At 38.1% G+C, this 15,981-nt stretch overlaps 1 protein-coding gene across 7 annotated transcripts in view; it reads left to right on the top strand.

The window, feature by feature from the left end:
- Positions 1-15,981, top strand: part of PTBP3 (polypyrimidine tract binding protein 3) — a 126,678-nt gene that overhangs the window by 97,403 nt on the left and 13,294 nt on the right. For all 7 annotated transcript variants that reach the window (XM_021691712.2, XM_021691713.2, XM_021691711.2 and 4 more), the window contains one exon: positions 13,228-13,305. In XM_021691712.2, coding sequence (XP_021547387.1) covers positions 13,228-13,305 — 78 coding nt within the window. The remainder of the gene's footprint in view (positions 1-13,227; positions 13,306-15,981) is intronic.

Genomic DNA, 15,981 nt, shown 5'->3' with positions numbered 1-15,981 from the left:
CACATTCTTTTCGAGTGCACATGGAACATTCTCCAGGATAGACCACATATTAGCCCACAAAACAACAAATTCAAGATTAAATCATACCTCGCATGTGGTATGATTGTGCACATACCTACAATGCTACGAAACAAGAAGTCAACCACAAGAAAAAATCTGGAAAGATCATAAATACATGGAGGTTAAATAACATGCTAGTAAACAATGAATGGGTCAACCAGGAAATAAATTTAAAAAGTACATGGAAACATGATAATGAAAACACAACAGTCCAAAACCTCTGGGATGCAGCCAAAGTGGTTCTAAGAGGGAAGTAATGCAGGCCTACCTTAGGAAGCAAGAAAATTTTCATATAAACGACCTAAGCTTACACCTAAAGGAGCTAGAAAAGGATAACAAACAAAACCTAAAACCAGCAGAAGGAAGGAAATAATGAAGATGAGGGCAGAAAAAATGATACAGAAACTAAAAAAGTAGAACAGATCAATGAAACCAGGAGCTGGTTCTTTGAAAAAAAAATCAATAAAATTGATAAACCTCTAGCCAGACTTGTCAAGAAAAAAAGAGAAAGGACTCAAGATCACAAATGAGAGAGAAGAAATAACCAACACCAAAGAAATACAATTATAGGAGAATATTATGAAAAACTATATGCCAACAAATTGGACAACCTAGAAGAAATGGATAAATGCCTAGAAACATAAAATGTCAAAACAGAAACAGGAAGAAATAGAAAATTTGAGCAGACTGATAACCAGCCAAGGAACTGAATCAGTAATCAAAAAACTCGCAACAAACAGAAGTCCAAGACCAGACGGCTTCATAGGTAATTTCTACCAAACATTTAAAGAAGAGTTAATACCTGTTTTTCTCAAACTATTCCAAAAAATAGAAGAGGAAGGAAAACCTCTATAGTCATTTTATGAGGCCAACATCATTCTGATACCAAAACCAGATAAAGACACCACTAAAAAAGAGATCTACAAGCCAATATCCCTGATGAACATGGATGCAAGAATCCTCAGTAAAATACTAGGGGCACCTGGGTAGCTCAGCTGGCTAAGTGTCCAACTCTTAACTTCAGCTCAGGTCATGATCTCAGACTTGTGAGATCAAGCCTCGCATCAGGCTCCTTGGTTAGCATGGAGTCTGCTTGGGATCCTCTGCCCCTCCTACTTGTGCACATTTGTGTGCGCATGCACACGCTCTTGCTCTCTCTCTCAAATAATAAAATAAATAAGTCTTTTTAAAAAAATCCTCAGTAGGGGTACCTGGGTGGCCCAGTAGGTTAAGTGTTTGCTTAATTATTACCTGAAAGTAATATTACACTGTATGTTAACTAACTGGAATTAAAATAGAAACTTAAAAGTTGCAGTGCTTGAAAGATCAAGAAAATCAAAAGCAGACTATAGACTTGAAGAAAAACCTTTGCAACACATATATCAAATTAGTTAGATCAAGTTATATGAAGACCACTTATAGCTCAATAATAATAAACTAAGAAAAAGGGCACAGAAGATTTGAAGAGATACTTTACAAAAGATGGTGTGTGAAAGACAACAAGCACGTGAAAAGATGCTCAAAATCTCTAGTCATCAGGGAAATGGAAATTAAAATCACTATAAGATAGTACTGCATGCCCATTAGAATAGCTACATTTTACAAAGTTTACTGTACTGAGGATGTGGACCATCTTTCACTGCGTACTATGTAAAATTTAGCAATGACACTTTGGAAAAGAGTTGGACAGTTTCTTTAAAACTTAAATGTGAGCCTACACTGTGACCCAGTCATTCTTCCTGATCATTTACCCAAGGGGAATCAAAGTTCATGTCCACACAGATACTTGTGCAGAAATGTTCATAGCAATTTTATTTATAATGACTGAAATCTAGAAATACTCTATTATAGGTGAATGGATAAAGTATAGTTTATCCACGTGATGAAATACTATTTAAATGCAGAGGAATAAATCAGTAAGGAAAATAGGATTATTTTGAATGAGGGAAGCCAACAAAACATTTTTCTGAATGAAAGAAACCAGATTTTTAAAAGACCATCTATAGTATGATTCTGTTTATGTGTAATTCTGAAAAATGCAAATTAATCTATAGTGACAGAAAGCAGATCAGTGGTTGCCTGGGGACAGGGTTTGGAGAGAGATGGATTGCAAAGGGACACAAGGAAAGTTTTGAAATGATGAAATGTTATCTAGGTTGTGATGATAGTTTCACATGTTTTAAATATATGTCAAAACTTAAAGACCCCACTGAAAAGGAGAATTACAGACCAATATCCCTGATGAACATGGATGCAGAAATTCTTACCAAGATACTAGTAATAAGATCCAACAGTACATTAAAAGGCTTATTGACCACGACCAAGTGGGATTTATTCCTGGGCCACAAGGGTGGTTCAACATCCGCAAACTAATCAATGTTATACACCACATTAATAAAGGAAAGGACAGTGGTGGCCTGGGTGGCTCAGTCGTTAAGCTTCTGCCTTCGGCTCAGGTCATGATCCCAGAGTCCTGGGATCGCGCCCCGCATCGGGCTCCCTGCTCAGTGGGAAGCCTGCTTCTCCCTCTCCCACTCACCCTGCTTGTGTTCCTCTCTTGCTGTGTCTCTCTCTGTCAAATAAATAAATAAAATCTTCTTTAAAAAATAAAAAAAATAAAGGAAAGGACAAGAACCATATGATCCTCTCAATAGATGCAGAAAAAGCATTTGACAAAATAGAGCATGTTTCTTGATAAAAACTCTCTGTGCCATGTAGATAGAGGGAACATACCTCAATATCATAAAAGCCATATATGAAAGACCCACAGCAAATATCATCCTCAGTGGGGAAGAACGGAGAGCTTTTCTTTCTTTTTTTTTTTTTAAAGATTTTATTTATTTATTCATGACAGACAGAGAGAGAGAGAGAGAGAGAGGCAGAGGGAGAAGCAGGCTCCCTGCCGAGCAGGGAGCCCGATGCGGGACTCGATCCCGGGACCCTGGGATCATGACCTGAGCCGAAGGCAGAAGCTTAACCATCTGAGCCACCCAGGCGCCCGAACGGAGAGCTTTTCCACTAAGGTCAGGAAGAGGACAGGGATGTCCATTCTCACCACTGTTGTTCAACTTGGTAGTGGAAGTCCTGGCCTCAGCAGTCAGACAACAAAAAGAAAAGCATCCAAATGGCAAGAAGAAATCAAACTTTTACTCTTCACAGATGACATAATACTCTAGAAAATCCAGAAGACGCCACACACACAAAAAATGTCTAGAACTGATACAGGAATTCAGCAAAGTCACAGGATAGAAAATGAACGCACAGAAGTCAGTTGCATTTCTATACACTAACAATGAAGCAGAAGGAGGAGGAAGTAAAGGAATTGATCCCATTTACAATTGCACGAAAAACCATAAGATACCTAGGAATAAACCTAACCAAAGAGGCAAAGGACTGTACTCAGAAAACTATAGAATACTCATGAAAGAAATTGAGGAAAACACAAAGAAAAGGAAAAACATTCCATGCTCACAGATTGGAAGAACAGATATTGTTAAAATGTCCATGCTACCCAAATCAATCTACACATTAAATGTAATCCCTATCAAAATACCATCAACATTTTCACAGAGCTGGAACAAACAACCCTAAAGTTTGTATGGAACCAGAAAAGATCCCGAATAGTCAAAGAAATGTTGACAGAAAACCAAAGCTGGAGGCTTCACAATCCCAGACTTAAAGCTCTATTATAGAGCTGTAATCATCAAGACAGTATGGTACTGGCACAAAAACAGACATATGGATCAATGGCACAGAATAGAGAACCCAGAAATGGCCCCTCAACTTTATGGTCAACTAATCTTCGACAAAGCAGGAAAGAACATCCAGTGGAAAAAAGACAGTCTTTTCAACAAATGATGTTGGGAAAATTGGACAGCCACATGCAGAAGAATGAAACTGTGCCATATTCTTACAACATATACAAAAAATAGACTCAAAATGGATGAAAAACCTAAATGTGAGATAGGAATACATCAAAATCCTAGAGAAGAACACAGACAGCAACCTCTGTGACCTCAGCCGCAGCAACTTCTTGCTAGACACAACTTCAAAGGCAAGGGAAGCAAGGGTAAAAATGAACTCTCGGGACTTCATCAAGATAAAAAGCTTTTGCACAGCAAAGGAACAGTCAACAAAACCAAAAGACAACCGATAGAATGGGAGAAGATATTTGCAAATGACGTATCAGATAAAGGACTAGTATTCAAAATCTATAAAGAACTTACCAAACTCAACACCCAAAAAGCAAAAAATCCAGTCAAGAAATGGGCAGAAGTCATGAACATTTCTCCAAAGAAGACATACAAATGGCTATCAGACACATGAAAAAATGCTCCACATCACTCAGCCATCAGGGAAATACAAATAAAAAACCACAGTGAGAGACCACCTCATACCAGTCAGAATGGCTCAAATTAACAAATCAAGAAACAGTAGATGTTGGGCAAGGATGAGGAGAAGGGGGAACCCTCTTACACTATTGGTGGGAATGCAAACTGGTGCAGCCACTCTGGAAAACAGGATGGAGGTTTCTTAGAAAGTTAAAAATAGAACTACCCTACCACCAGCAGTTGCACTACTAGGTATTTATCCAAAAGATACAAACAGTGATTCGAAGGGGCACATGCACCCCAATTTTTATGGCAGCAATGTCCACAGTAGCCAAACTCTGGAAAGAGCCCAGATATCCATCGACAGATGAATAGATAAAGAAAAGGTGGGATATATACACAATGAAATGTTACTCAGCCATCAAAAAGAATGAAATCTTTGCATTTGCAACAACGTGGATGGAACTAGAGAGTATTATGCTAAGCGAAATAAGTCAGAGAACGACAAATACCATAGGATTTTACTCATGTGTGGAATTTAAGAAACAAAACAGAAAAGGGCACCTGGGTGGCTCAGTTGGTTAAGCATCTGCCTTCAGCTCAGGTCAAGATCTCAGGGTCCTAGGCCCAAGCCCTGCCTCGGACTCCCTGCTCAGCGGGGAGTCTGCTTTTCCCCTCCCTCTGCCCCACCCCCCACTTGTGTGCTGACTCTCTCTCTCTCAAATAAATAGATCTTTAAAAATTAAAAGAAAATAGGGCGCCTGGGTGGCTCAGTTGGTTAAGCGACTGCCTTCGGCTCAGGTCATGATCCTGGAGTCCCGGGATCGAGTCCCGCGTCGGGCTCCCTGCTCAGCAGGGGGTCTGCTTCTCTCTCTGACCCTCCCCCCTCTCATGCTCTCTATCTCATTCTCTCTCTCAAATAAATAAATAAAATCTTTTTAAAAAAATTAAAAGAAAATAAAACAGATGAACTTAGGGGAGGGGAAAAATAAGATAAAAACAGAGAGGGAGGCAAGCCATAAGAGACCCTTAACTATAGGAAACAAACTGAGGGTTGCTAGAACGGGGGAAGGGGTTGGGGAGATGGTGTAATTGGGTGACAGGCATTAAGGAGGGCACTTGATGTAATGAGCACTGGGTATTATATGCAACTGATGAATCACTAAATTCTGCCCCTGAAACTAATAATACAGTATATGTTAACTAAATTGAATTTAAATAAAATTTTAAAAATAAATATGTCAGAACTTCACAAAACAACTTTTGTGTATGTACAATTTATTTGGGTGTAAATTAGAAAAGTGAGTCCTATCAATTTCAGTCTAATGCTGACTGAAAGTCCTCTACAATTTCCTGTTTCTTTCAGAGTAAATGCTCACATCCTTACTTTGGATTACAAGGCCCTATACGATCCACCCCAACTTTACTTTTTGAATATCTTCTTTGATGCCCACCCCCCCCTTGCTCTCTTTCTGCTTACCAAAATGACAGTCCCTCCAGTATACAAAACATGTTAAGTATGTTCCTACCTCCGGATTATCCAGTGTGTATTTCCCTGTGCCTGGAGTACTTTTCTTTCACATATCCTCTATTTTCTTCATGCTGCCTTTGACCTACCCTGACCAGCCCTCCCTCAGTACTCCTGATTTTTCCTGTTCTATTTTCTGTAGTATTTGTCACCTTCTTACCTACAGTTATTTCCTGTATTTATTGTTTATTTTGTCTTCATCACTAGAATTAAGCTTCAGCAGGGTAGATATTTTGTCTTCTATTTAGTTTACAGTAGGCATTCATGAATATTTGTTAAATTAGGGGCGCCTGGGTGGCTCAGTCGGTTAAGCATCCGACCCTTGGTTTCGGCTCAGGTCATGATTGTGGATCGAGCTCTGCACTCAGTGGAGAGTCTGTTTCTCTCTCTCTCTCTCTCTCTCTTCCCCCCTCCACCCCACTTGCGCTGTCTCTCTTATTAAAATAAACAAATCTTTTTAAAAAATATTTGTTAAATTAATGTTTGTTTATTATGCTGTTTTTCCTGCTGTTTTTGAAGTTTAATACTGTTTTGTATTTTCATCTAGGATTTTTTTTTAAGATTTTATTTATTTGAGAGAGAGAATTAGTGGGGGGGGGGTGCGGGGAGATGCAGACTCCCCACTAAGCAGGGAGCCGGATGCGGAGCTCAATCCCAGGACCCTGGGATCACACCTGAGCCGAAGGCAGACGCTCAACCGACTGAGCCACCCAGGTGCCCTTCATCTAGGATTTTTAACTTTCATACTTATTTTATTAAAATCTAAAGTTAACTGATACTGTCCCCTTTCCTTACATAATATAAGAACTTTAGGGCACTGTAACTCCTCTTACCCTCTTTTACCTTCTCCTAACTCATGATATTATTGTTATGTTTCAAAATTTTTATTTTAATCTGACAATTTGTTAGTATTGTTTTATGTAATAAGTGTTCACTTAGATCAAGCCATACATGACTGTAGACTTTTTATTTCCTTCTTACAACTCAGATATGCCGGGGCGCCTGGGTGGCTCAGTAGTTTAGCATCTGCCTTTGGCTCAGGTCATGATCCCAGGGTCCTGGGATCGAGTCCCACATCAGGCTCCCTGCTCTGCGGGGAGCCTGCTTCTCCCTCTCCCACTCCCCCTGCTTGTGTTCCCTCTCTCACTGTGTCTCTCTCTGTCAAATAAATAAATAAAATCTTTAAAAACAAAAAACAAAAAAACAACTCAGATATGCCATCTGGGTTCATTTACCTTCTGCCTAAAGGATATCCTTTAGTATTCACTTAGGGAAGTCCATGGTAGCATATTTGAAGTTTTCATTTGTTCAAAAATGTTTTTATTTTGTTGTCAGTTTTATTTTATTTTACTTTATTTTTTAAAGTTTATTTATTTTTTAGTAATCTCTACAGCCAGTGTGGGGTTCAAACTCACAACCCTGAGATCAAGAATCACATGCTGTCCTGAGTGAGCCATCCAGGCACCCCTGTTGTCAGCTTTAAAAGATATTTTTCCTACCATAGAGTTCTAGATATTTCTAGATATAAAATATGTATCTAGGTATATTTATTGTTCTTTTCATTCAGTGTATTAAATCATTTGATGATGTCTGGTTTTCATTTTTCTCTTTGAAAGTCAGCTGAATCAACCTAACTACTGCTAGATATTTTCTTCATCTTTGAGGTCTTGTAGTTTCATTGTAAAGTGTCTGTTTAAGGATTTATTCACTCTGATTAGAGCTTCCTTGGGCTTCTTGATTTGATGGATTGTTGCCTTTTATTGGTTCTAGAAATTGTCTTTTCATGTAGTTCCCCTTCTCACTGTTTTTTTCTTACTTTGTAGAACTTTGATTTGACCTGTTATACCCTCTTACTCTGTTCTGAGTGTCTCAAATTTTTTTTCATATTTACTATTTCTTTACCTCTCTAAGATGCATTCTGAATAATTCCTTAGGGCCTAACTTTGATTTCACAAATGGTCTCTAATCTGTTGTTAATCTAATCTGTTGTTAAATTTGTCCAGTAATTTAGAGTTTAATAATTGTGTTTTTCATTTCTAGAAATTTTCTGTTCTTTTTTTTTAAGTGTCTTCCTGCCTTACAGATATTTTTTGGCATATCTTTTATTTCTTCAGGTGTACTATTTAAAGATTTTATTTATGTATTTGAGAGAGAGAATGAGATAGAGCATGAGGGGGGGAGGGTCAGAGGGAGAAGCAGACTCCCTGCTCAGCGGGAAGCCTCCTTCTCCCTCTCCCACTCCCCCTACTTGTGTTCCCTCTCTCGCTGTGTCTCTCTCTGTCAAATAAATAAATAAAATCTTTAAAAAAAATAATAAAATAAAATCTTCATCTGATAATTCCTGTGTCTGAAATCATAGCATTGTGATTTGTATCTCTATTAGATTTTTTCTTTTCTCTCTCTCTTTTTCTTTCTTTCTTTCTTTCAATGAGGTATTCATTTTACTTAGAGAATTAATTACATGGTTCTTTGAGGCTTGGGATGGTGGTATGCTCCTCTAGGGAGAATTTGTCTGAAACATTAAAGGCTCTGTGTTTGGGACCATTTCAGTCTAAATCCACAACTTTATTAATTTTATTTTGGACTCCTAAGAAATACAAATTTGAGCTGCAAATTGGCAGAGCTTGCTTTTGGTTAGAACTTTACAGAAACTTTTTTGTCCCTTCTTTGCTGGACACAAAGGCACCTTTTCTTGCAGTCTTCTCTGAGGGTGAGATGGGTAGGTTATTTAGGCATACACTTTTAGATCAATGCCGTAAAGGTCACCTATTGACTTTCTTCCTTGGGCCAATCCTTGAATTTGCATCTTGTCTACTACCCGACGAGGCTGGCAAAACCAAAGCTTAATTTTTTGGGGTTAGGTTTTTGACCTGGTTATTCTTTATTATCTTGTCAGCTCTTTGAATTTTTTTTTAAAGATCTTTTTACTCTTTCATCGGGCATTTTCTGCATTAAGGTTGGTCTATATTATTTCATCTGCCACTGTATTCACATTTTAAAAAAACACCGTGGTTGTGCTTTTTTTTTTTTTTTTGGTAGTACACACTCTTCATAGTATTTTAAATGGCTCTGTAGGTTGGATAGTGACTCATGAGTTATTTAATCATTCTCCAATTTGGACATTAAGCTATTTTCTTTTTCTTTTTTTTTTTTTTTTAAGATTTTATTTATTTATTTGAGACAGAGAGAATGAGAGACAGAGAGCATGAGAGGGAGAAGCAGACTCCCTGCCGAGCAGGGAGCCCGATGCGGGACTCGATCCCGGGACTCCAGGATCATGACCTGAGCTGAAGGCAGTCGCTTAACCAACTGAGCCACCCAGGCGCCCCTAAGCTATTTTCTTTAGGGTTTTGCTATTATAAATATTACTGATAAACTGATTTCATTGGTAAAAATGTTAACAATTTTTATTGCCTTAATTTCTGTTGTGGTGGTACATTTTCCAAATGTAAAATATCCTTGGTCATTCAGATCTTGAGCCTTTTTCATAAAGGTTTGTCTAATATTTTCATAAAGATATTAACTCATTGTCTTTAAAGGTTACTTCGCTAAAATGCTTCTGTTTCTGCTTGAGGAGTATATATTAATGGAAACTATCAATGATTCTTTTGTCAAGTTTTAACAAATGTTCTTATTCATCGTATTTTATTTGGAAGAAATTACTTAAAATTTATCCCTGTTAATTGTTTCCCAATTTTTTTTTATTCATTGCTGTTTAGCGTTCTGTAGTACTTACTTCAAATTTTTTCATTATTTTTCTAAAACCTTCTACTAGTCTTCTGCCTCACAACCTTGCAATCCCCCCGTAGCCATCTCTATTAGTTTTTTTTGTGTTTTAAAAATAGCTTCTTGGGGCGCCTCGGTGGCTCGGTCGGTTAGGCGTCTGCCTTCAGCTCAGAGCATGATCTCAGGGTCCTGGGATAGAGTCCCGCGTTGGGCTCCCTGCTAAGCAGGGAGCCTGCTTCTCCCTCTGCCTCTCTCTTTCTCGCTCTCTGTCAAATGAATAAATAAAATCTTTAAAAAAAAAAAAAAAGATACCTTCTTGCCCCCCCCCGCCCATCTCAATGGTTTACAGCAATTAACATTTATTTCGTTCACACTGCTGACATTTATGCAGCTGTGAATCCATTCTTGCAGCAGCCTTTCACGTGTATTTCACGTGTATCCAGGGCTCAGGCTGAAAGTGTCACCCCATTTGAGAAGTGACATTCTTGCGGCAGAGAGTAAAAAAGGAGAGCTGATGTAAACCCATAGTGCCTCTTGAAGCTTCTGTATAGAGAGGTGGTATATATCATATCTGTTTGTGTACTCATATGATTAAGTGCAGTGGGAATTGCATAAAAGTGTGTGGCACTGGGGGCGCCTGGGTGGCTCAGTTGGTTAGGCATCCAGCTCTTGATTTCGACTTAGGTCATAATCTCAGGGCGGTGAGCTCCATGCTGTGGGTGTAGCCTGCTTAGGATTCTCTCTCCCTCTCTCTTTCTTTTAAATAAAAAAAAAAAAAAGTGTACTGCAAGTCATAGTACTAGCCAGAGTATATTATGGAAGGGACAAGTAAATACTTGTCAACAGTAATACAATCTGCTATATCTCTCATGTTTAACTTTCTGGCGCAAATTTTTGTAATTACTCGTATCCATATTGAAGTTTCTTTGTGAAGTCTTCCTTTATGCCTTAAATATAGTTATTTCTGTTTTAAAAATGAATCATTTTATCTGTGATCTTGAACGTACTTGAATGTAAGTTTATCAGGGACAGATTCTTGTCTGCTTTGTTCAGTGCTTCCTCAGCACTAGAAAAATGCTAGACTCACAATGTTTTTTCAGTAAATGCTATGTTTCCCTTCTTATTTCATCACTTATTCTGTCACTTATCTCATTTTTTCTATCTTCATTCACTGGCAGTTCTCCTTGCTAACTCTATTCCTGATGTCTCTTAATGACTATATATTTTCTTTAATTATTTTAATAAATCACAACTATGTATTTAACAAATTCTGTTAACTTTTTAATGAAGAGAATAAACTTTTTGAGCTTTTTATTTATTTATTTATTTATTTTAAGATTTTATTTATTTATTCATGAGAGACAGAGAGAGAGGCAGAGGGAGAAGCAGGCTCCCAAGGAGCAGGGAGCCTGATGCGGGATTCGATCCCAGGACCCTGGGACCATGACCTGAGCCGAAGGCAGACGCTTAACCATCTGAGCCACCCAGGCGCCCACTTTGAGCTTTTAACTCCTCTGGAGAATATAGCCTACATATTTCTTCCCATAAAATGCTTATCACCCTCTCATTAAAAAGAGAAAAACAGGGCGCCTGGGCGGCTCAGTCGTTGAGCAATGCTTCCGGCTCAGGTCATGATCCCAGGGTCCTGGGATCGAGCCCCGCTTCGGGCTCCCTGCTCAGCAAGGAGCATGCTTCTCCCCCTCCCACTCCCCCTGCTTGTGTTTCCTTTCTCGCTGTGTCTCTCTCTGTCAAATTAAATAAATAAAATACTTTAAAAAAGAGAGAGAGAAAAACAACCCTCCCCTTTACTCTTAAAATCTGACTTCTCACTATTGCTCTAAAATTTCTTTACTTTTTGCATTTCTCATTCTCTTTGACTTCTTTTGAGCCCCTACCCCCTTAAACGCTATTCCTCTAGATCCTGAGGAGTTATAATTCACTGTTCTGTTTTTTCTTTCTAAGGCTGTTCTCTTTTCTTAGAATGTTCTTCCTTCCTCTACCTCTTAAGTGTACTAATACTCCCAGGTTCTATTTTTAACTCTCTCCATTTTTTTGTCTTCTATTGTATGTGTGTGTTTATTTTTTAGAGAGGGTACATGCACGAGGGGCGGGGGGAGCAGGGAGGCGGAGCAGAGGGAGAGGGCGAGAGAGAATCTTAAGTATCCACGTCCAGCGTGTGGGGCTGGATCTCATGACCCTGAGATCTTGACCTGAGCTGAAATCACAAGTCGGACCCTTAACTGACTGAACCACCCAGGCGCCCTGTCTTCTGTCATTTTTAGTGGAACTCTCATTCATATAGTTTTCACATTTGTTTCTACATAGATGATTTACAAATTTGTATCTTAAAACTAGTTTTTCTGAGTTTGCCTTATTTCCACTTGTGTCTTACCATCACCGCAACCTTGACATGTCCAAAACCAAATTGTTTCCTACTAGTATTGATTCCTCCCCTTGGAACTAACTCCTGTTTTTGTTGCTGGTGCATAGTCACCAGGCTTCTGAAAGGAAAGGGAAGAATACCAGCATTTGTTTAGCATCTGGGATACACTAAGCACTGTGCCTTTCGATTACATAATGTCTAGCTCAGGTTTTATCTCCTGATAAACCTCCAAACAATCACGGTGGATCCTCTGTGATCCCTTCTTAGACTGCTTACAGTACATTTGTGTTTAAACCACTAGATCCTCGGGCACCTGGGTGGCTCAGTCGGTTAAGCGACTGCCTTCGGCTCAGGTCATGATCTCACTCAGGGTCCTGGGATCAAGCCCCGCATCGGGCTCCCTGCTCGGCGGGAAGCCTGCTTCTCCCTCTCCCACTCCCCCTGCTTGTGTTTCCTCTCTCGCTGTGTCTCTCTGTGTCACATAAATAAATAAAATCTTTAAAAAAACAAAAAACAAAAAACAAACCACTAGATCCTCAGTATATGAATCTCCTATAATTAATACTTTTAGTTTGTAAGCCTTTCAAAAACAAAGATTTTTTTTTTTTTTTGAAAAAGGTTTTGGGTTTTTTTTACTATTTTTTTTAACGATGTCTTATTTGTTTCAGGGGTACAGGTCTGTGATTCATCAGTCTTACACAATTCACAGCGCTCACCATAGCACATACCCTCCCCAATGTCTATCACCCAGGAACCCCATCCCTCCCACCCCCTCCACTCCAGCAACCCTCAGTTTGTTTCATATTTCTTTTCATCAAAACAGTACTCCCTAGGTACAGTACATTTTAATAAGTATTTGACAGTTTTCACAGAGAAACAGTGCTCTCAATAAGGGCATGAATCTCAACCTCAGTAATAAAACTAAATAAATGAAATGAAATAACTGATAACACAAAGCTAAGTAACAGCTAAGCTGGACTCTTGAACCTTGCACCCAGTTGAAAGGGGTTAGCATCTAGAAGGGGCAGGGGCTCTTTACTTATACATTAAGGATCACCTGTTCACCTGTTGAAAAAATCTTAACTCCATAACAGTATCTCTTTATCAATAATATACTATCATAAAGCTTTTTTTATATTGTTTTGATAACCATATTTATAGAGGTAGAATTATTTACTTTAGCTTCTCTTCCCCATTAGGTGCACCAGGTATAATTTCTTCACCCTATGCAGGGGCTGCTGGATTTGCCCCAGCCATTGGATTTCATCAAGCTACAGGTGATTTTTTTTTTAAAGTTGAATTTGAAATGGTTTTATAATGATGTGTATGTTCTAGGAACTTATCAAGATGAAAAATAGCACCATACTTGAAGGATTTACAATAAAAGCATTATGTACATCAACCATAGAAGTGGCTCATTGTATGATGCACAGCTTCCTTGTCTTTACAGATAATTCCCTGTGGTTCCATTCTCAACCCCCAAGTTCTAGTATATATTCTGCATCATTTATACTGTTGGTATAGATTACTATAGGTTGAATGTATTAATTAACCTCACGTTTGCCTTTTAGATTCTTGTATAAAATGTATGAACTGCTTCTTTGCTGACAAGCTTATCGGTTGCATGTTGGACAGACCTGTATCTCACTTACATTTGTGTTCTTAATGCCTTTGATGGCATTCAGTACATACTATGCAGTCAATAAATACTTGAATTATTTTTTTTTTTAAGATTTTATTCATTTATTTGAGAGAGGGAGAGAGAGAAAAAGAGCATGACCGGGGGAAGGGGCAGAGGGAGAGGGGGACGCAGACTCTGCACTGAATAGGGAACACGATGCGGGGCTCAATCCCAGGACCCCAAGACAACGACCTGAGCCAAAGGCAGATACCCAATAGACTGAGTGACCTAGGTACTCCGATAAATACTTGAATTAATAAATATTTACTATGCAACATATTTGTAAATCCTTTCTTATGTCACTGATGGGTTCAGAGGATTGCCATAGAGTATACATGCTGCTTATTTTAAGGGATATATATTTTTTAGCTAATAGAGTTAACTAAGAGATAGCAGTTGGTTAATATTTTGATAATGACTTTCTCACTTTTCCAAATAGTAAGCAAAATGAATTTGATCATAACTTAAGGAAAAGAAAAACATTTCTTTATGGTTTTCTCTCCAGTGCCTAAAGAAAACACTGAGGTTGGTGATTAGAAGAGTGATACAGTGTTAATCCTGGTGTACATATTACATTTCCAGTTTCCAGCTGATAAATGAATATAACTCTACTTTAAATTGCAACATAGCTGCTTTCTGTCACTAATCTTTATATTTCTATCCTTCCAATTTTGGGAATTTTAAGTACTCTCTCTTTGATGGAGAGGGTGACGTTTGACTAAAAGGGAAAGAGTAATAAGGTTGACGTTTAAGTTTTATGTTTTTGGTGGTTTTAAGACATCTTAATGTATGTTTAATTAAATGAATATTCTACTTATTCCATTAAAATGAAGGCATTATACATTATTTTTATTTATTTGAAGCTCCCCAAAGTTTAATTGATAAACATTTGGAAGTAGTGATATAGGGTTTCCTTCATTTTAGATAGTTCTTTTTGACACACACTATGTATAAATCAGTATAGATGTTAAGAAAGAAAAAAATGCATAAAGGGGACTCCTGAGTTGATAAGACTTAAGCTTTAGTAGGGGGATAGATACACACACATATGTACATACATACATATGTACTTCACACCCTATGGCGTAGCCAGGTTGTACTGTTGGTAATATATAATAAACTTACAGAAGTTACTCAGAAGTTGCAGAGTTGGATTAGAGGGGCATGGGAAGAGGCCATGTGAAGGACCACTGAATATAGATTTCATGGAAAAGTATCCAGCCTGAGAAAGTGGTCTGCAGAGTTTTAAAACTCAGCAAGATGATTGTAGTAAGGACCTTATTAGATTGTCAAGCAGAATAGTTTGAATGTAAACTATATTGCAGCTTAATTATTTGATTTGTGGCAAAATGGCCAGACCCTGTAATAAGGAATTTTGAGCTTAAAGAATCAATAAATAACATAAGGAACTTGTTCATTTTACATAAACTAGAGATTTTACTTTAGTTAAGCTGAGAACACAAATAGTGGGACTTTCTGAAAAAGTGTGCTATTTTAGCATAGTGTGTAGTGTCAGTATTCCAGTATTATAGAATTTGAAATAATTCTGGAATATCTGAGGGAATAGAAAGCTCTGAAAATTCTTGCTACAGAAGAATATTGAACTCTATAAATCAGTTGGTGGTGGTTATAATATTTATATAGCACTTTATAAAGTTACAAAATGCTTTTCTTATGTAGAATGTTATGTATTCTGCATTCCTGTTTTAGGTATACAATTCAGTAATTTTTAGTAAATTTACAGAGTTGTGCTGCCATTGCCACAGTCCACTTGTAGAACATGTAATACTTCCTAGTCATAAGTATGATTTCTGCTGAGGGCTTTTTTTTTTTTAATATATCTGATTTTATGGTAGAAACGAAATGAAAAATTGTATCTACCGTAAGGGATGGTATCTGGGGATGTGCTAGAATGTATCTCTTTCAAGAAATGGAATACTTACAGTTGATATACCCTCCAAAAGCCTCATGGCTTTAAGACCAGTGAATTCTGTTGCTCTGCAAAACGTTGTTACAAATAATAGAGTACTGCAATTGCTGGGTCGTATGGTATCTCTATTTTCAACTTTTTGAGGAACCTCCATACTGTTTTCCAGAGTGGCTGCACCAGCTTAAAAAAAAAAAAAGAAGATAGCAGGAGGGGAAGAATGAAGGGGGGGAAATCGGAGGGGGAGACGAACCATGAGAGAGTATGGACTCTGAGAAACAAACTGAGGGTTTAGAGGGGAGGGGGTGGGGGGATGGGTTAGCCTGGTGATGGGTATTAAAGAGG

This window comes from Neomonachus schauinslandi, chromosome 13 (assembly GCF_002201575.2).
Source record: "Neomonachus schauinslandi chromosome 13, ASM220157v2, whole genome shotgun sequence".
NCBI lineage: Eukaryota > Metazoa > Chordata > Mammalia > Carnivora > Phocidae > Neomonachus > Neomonachus schauinslandi.
This window is presented reverse-complemented; position numbering and strand designations above follow the sequence as displayed.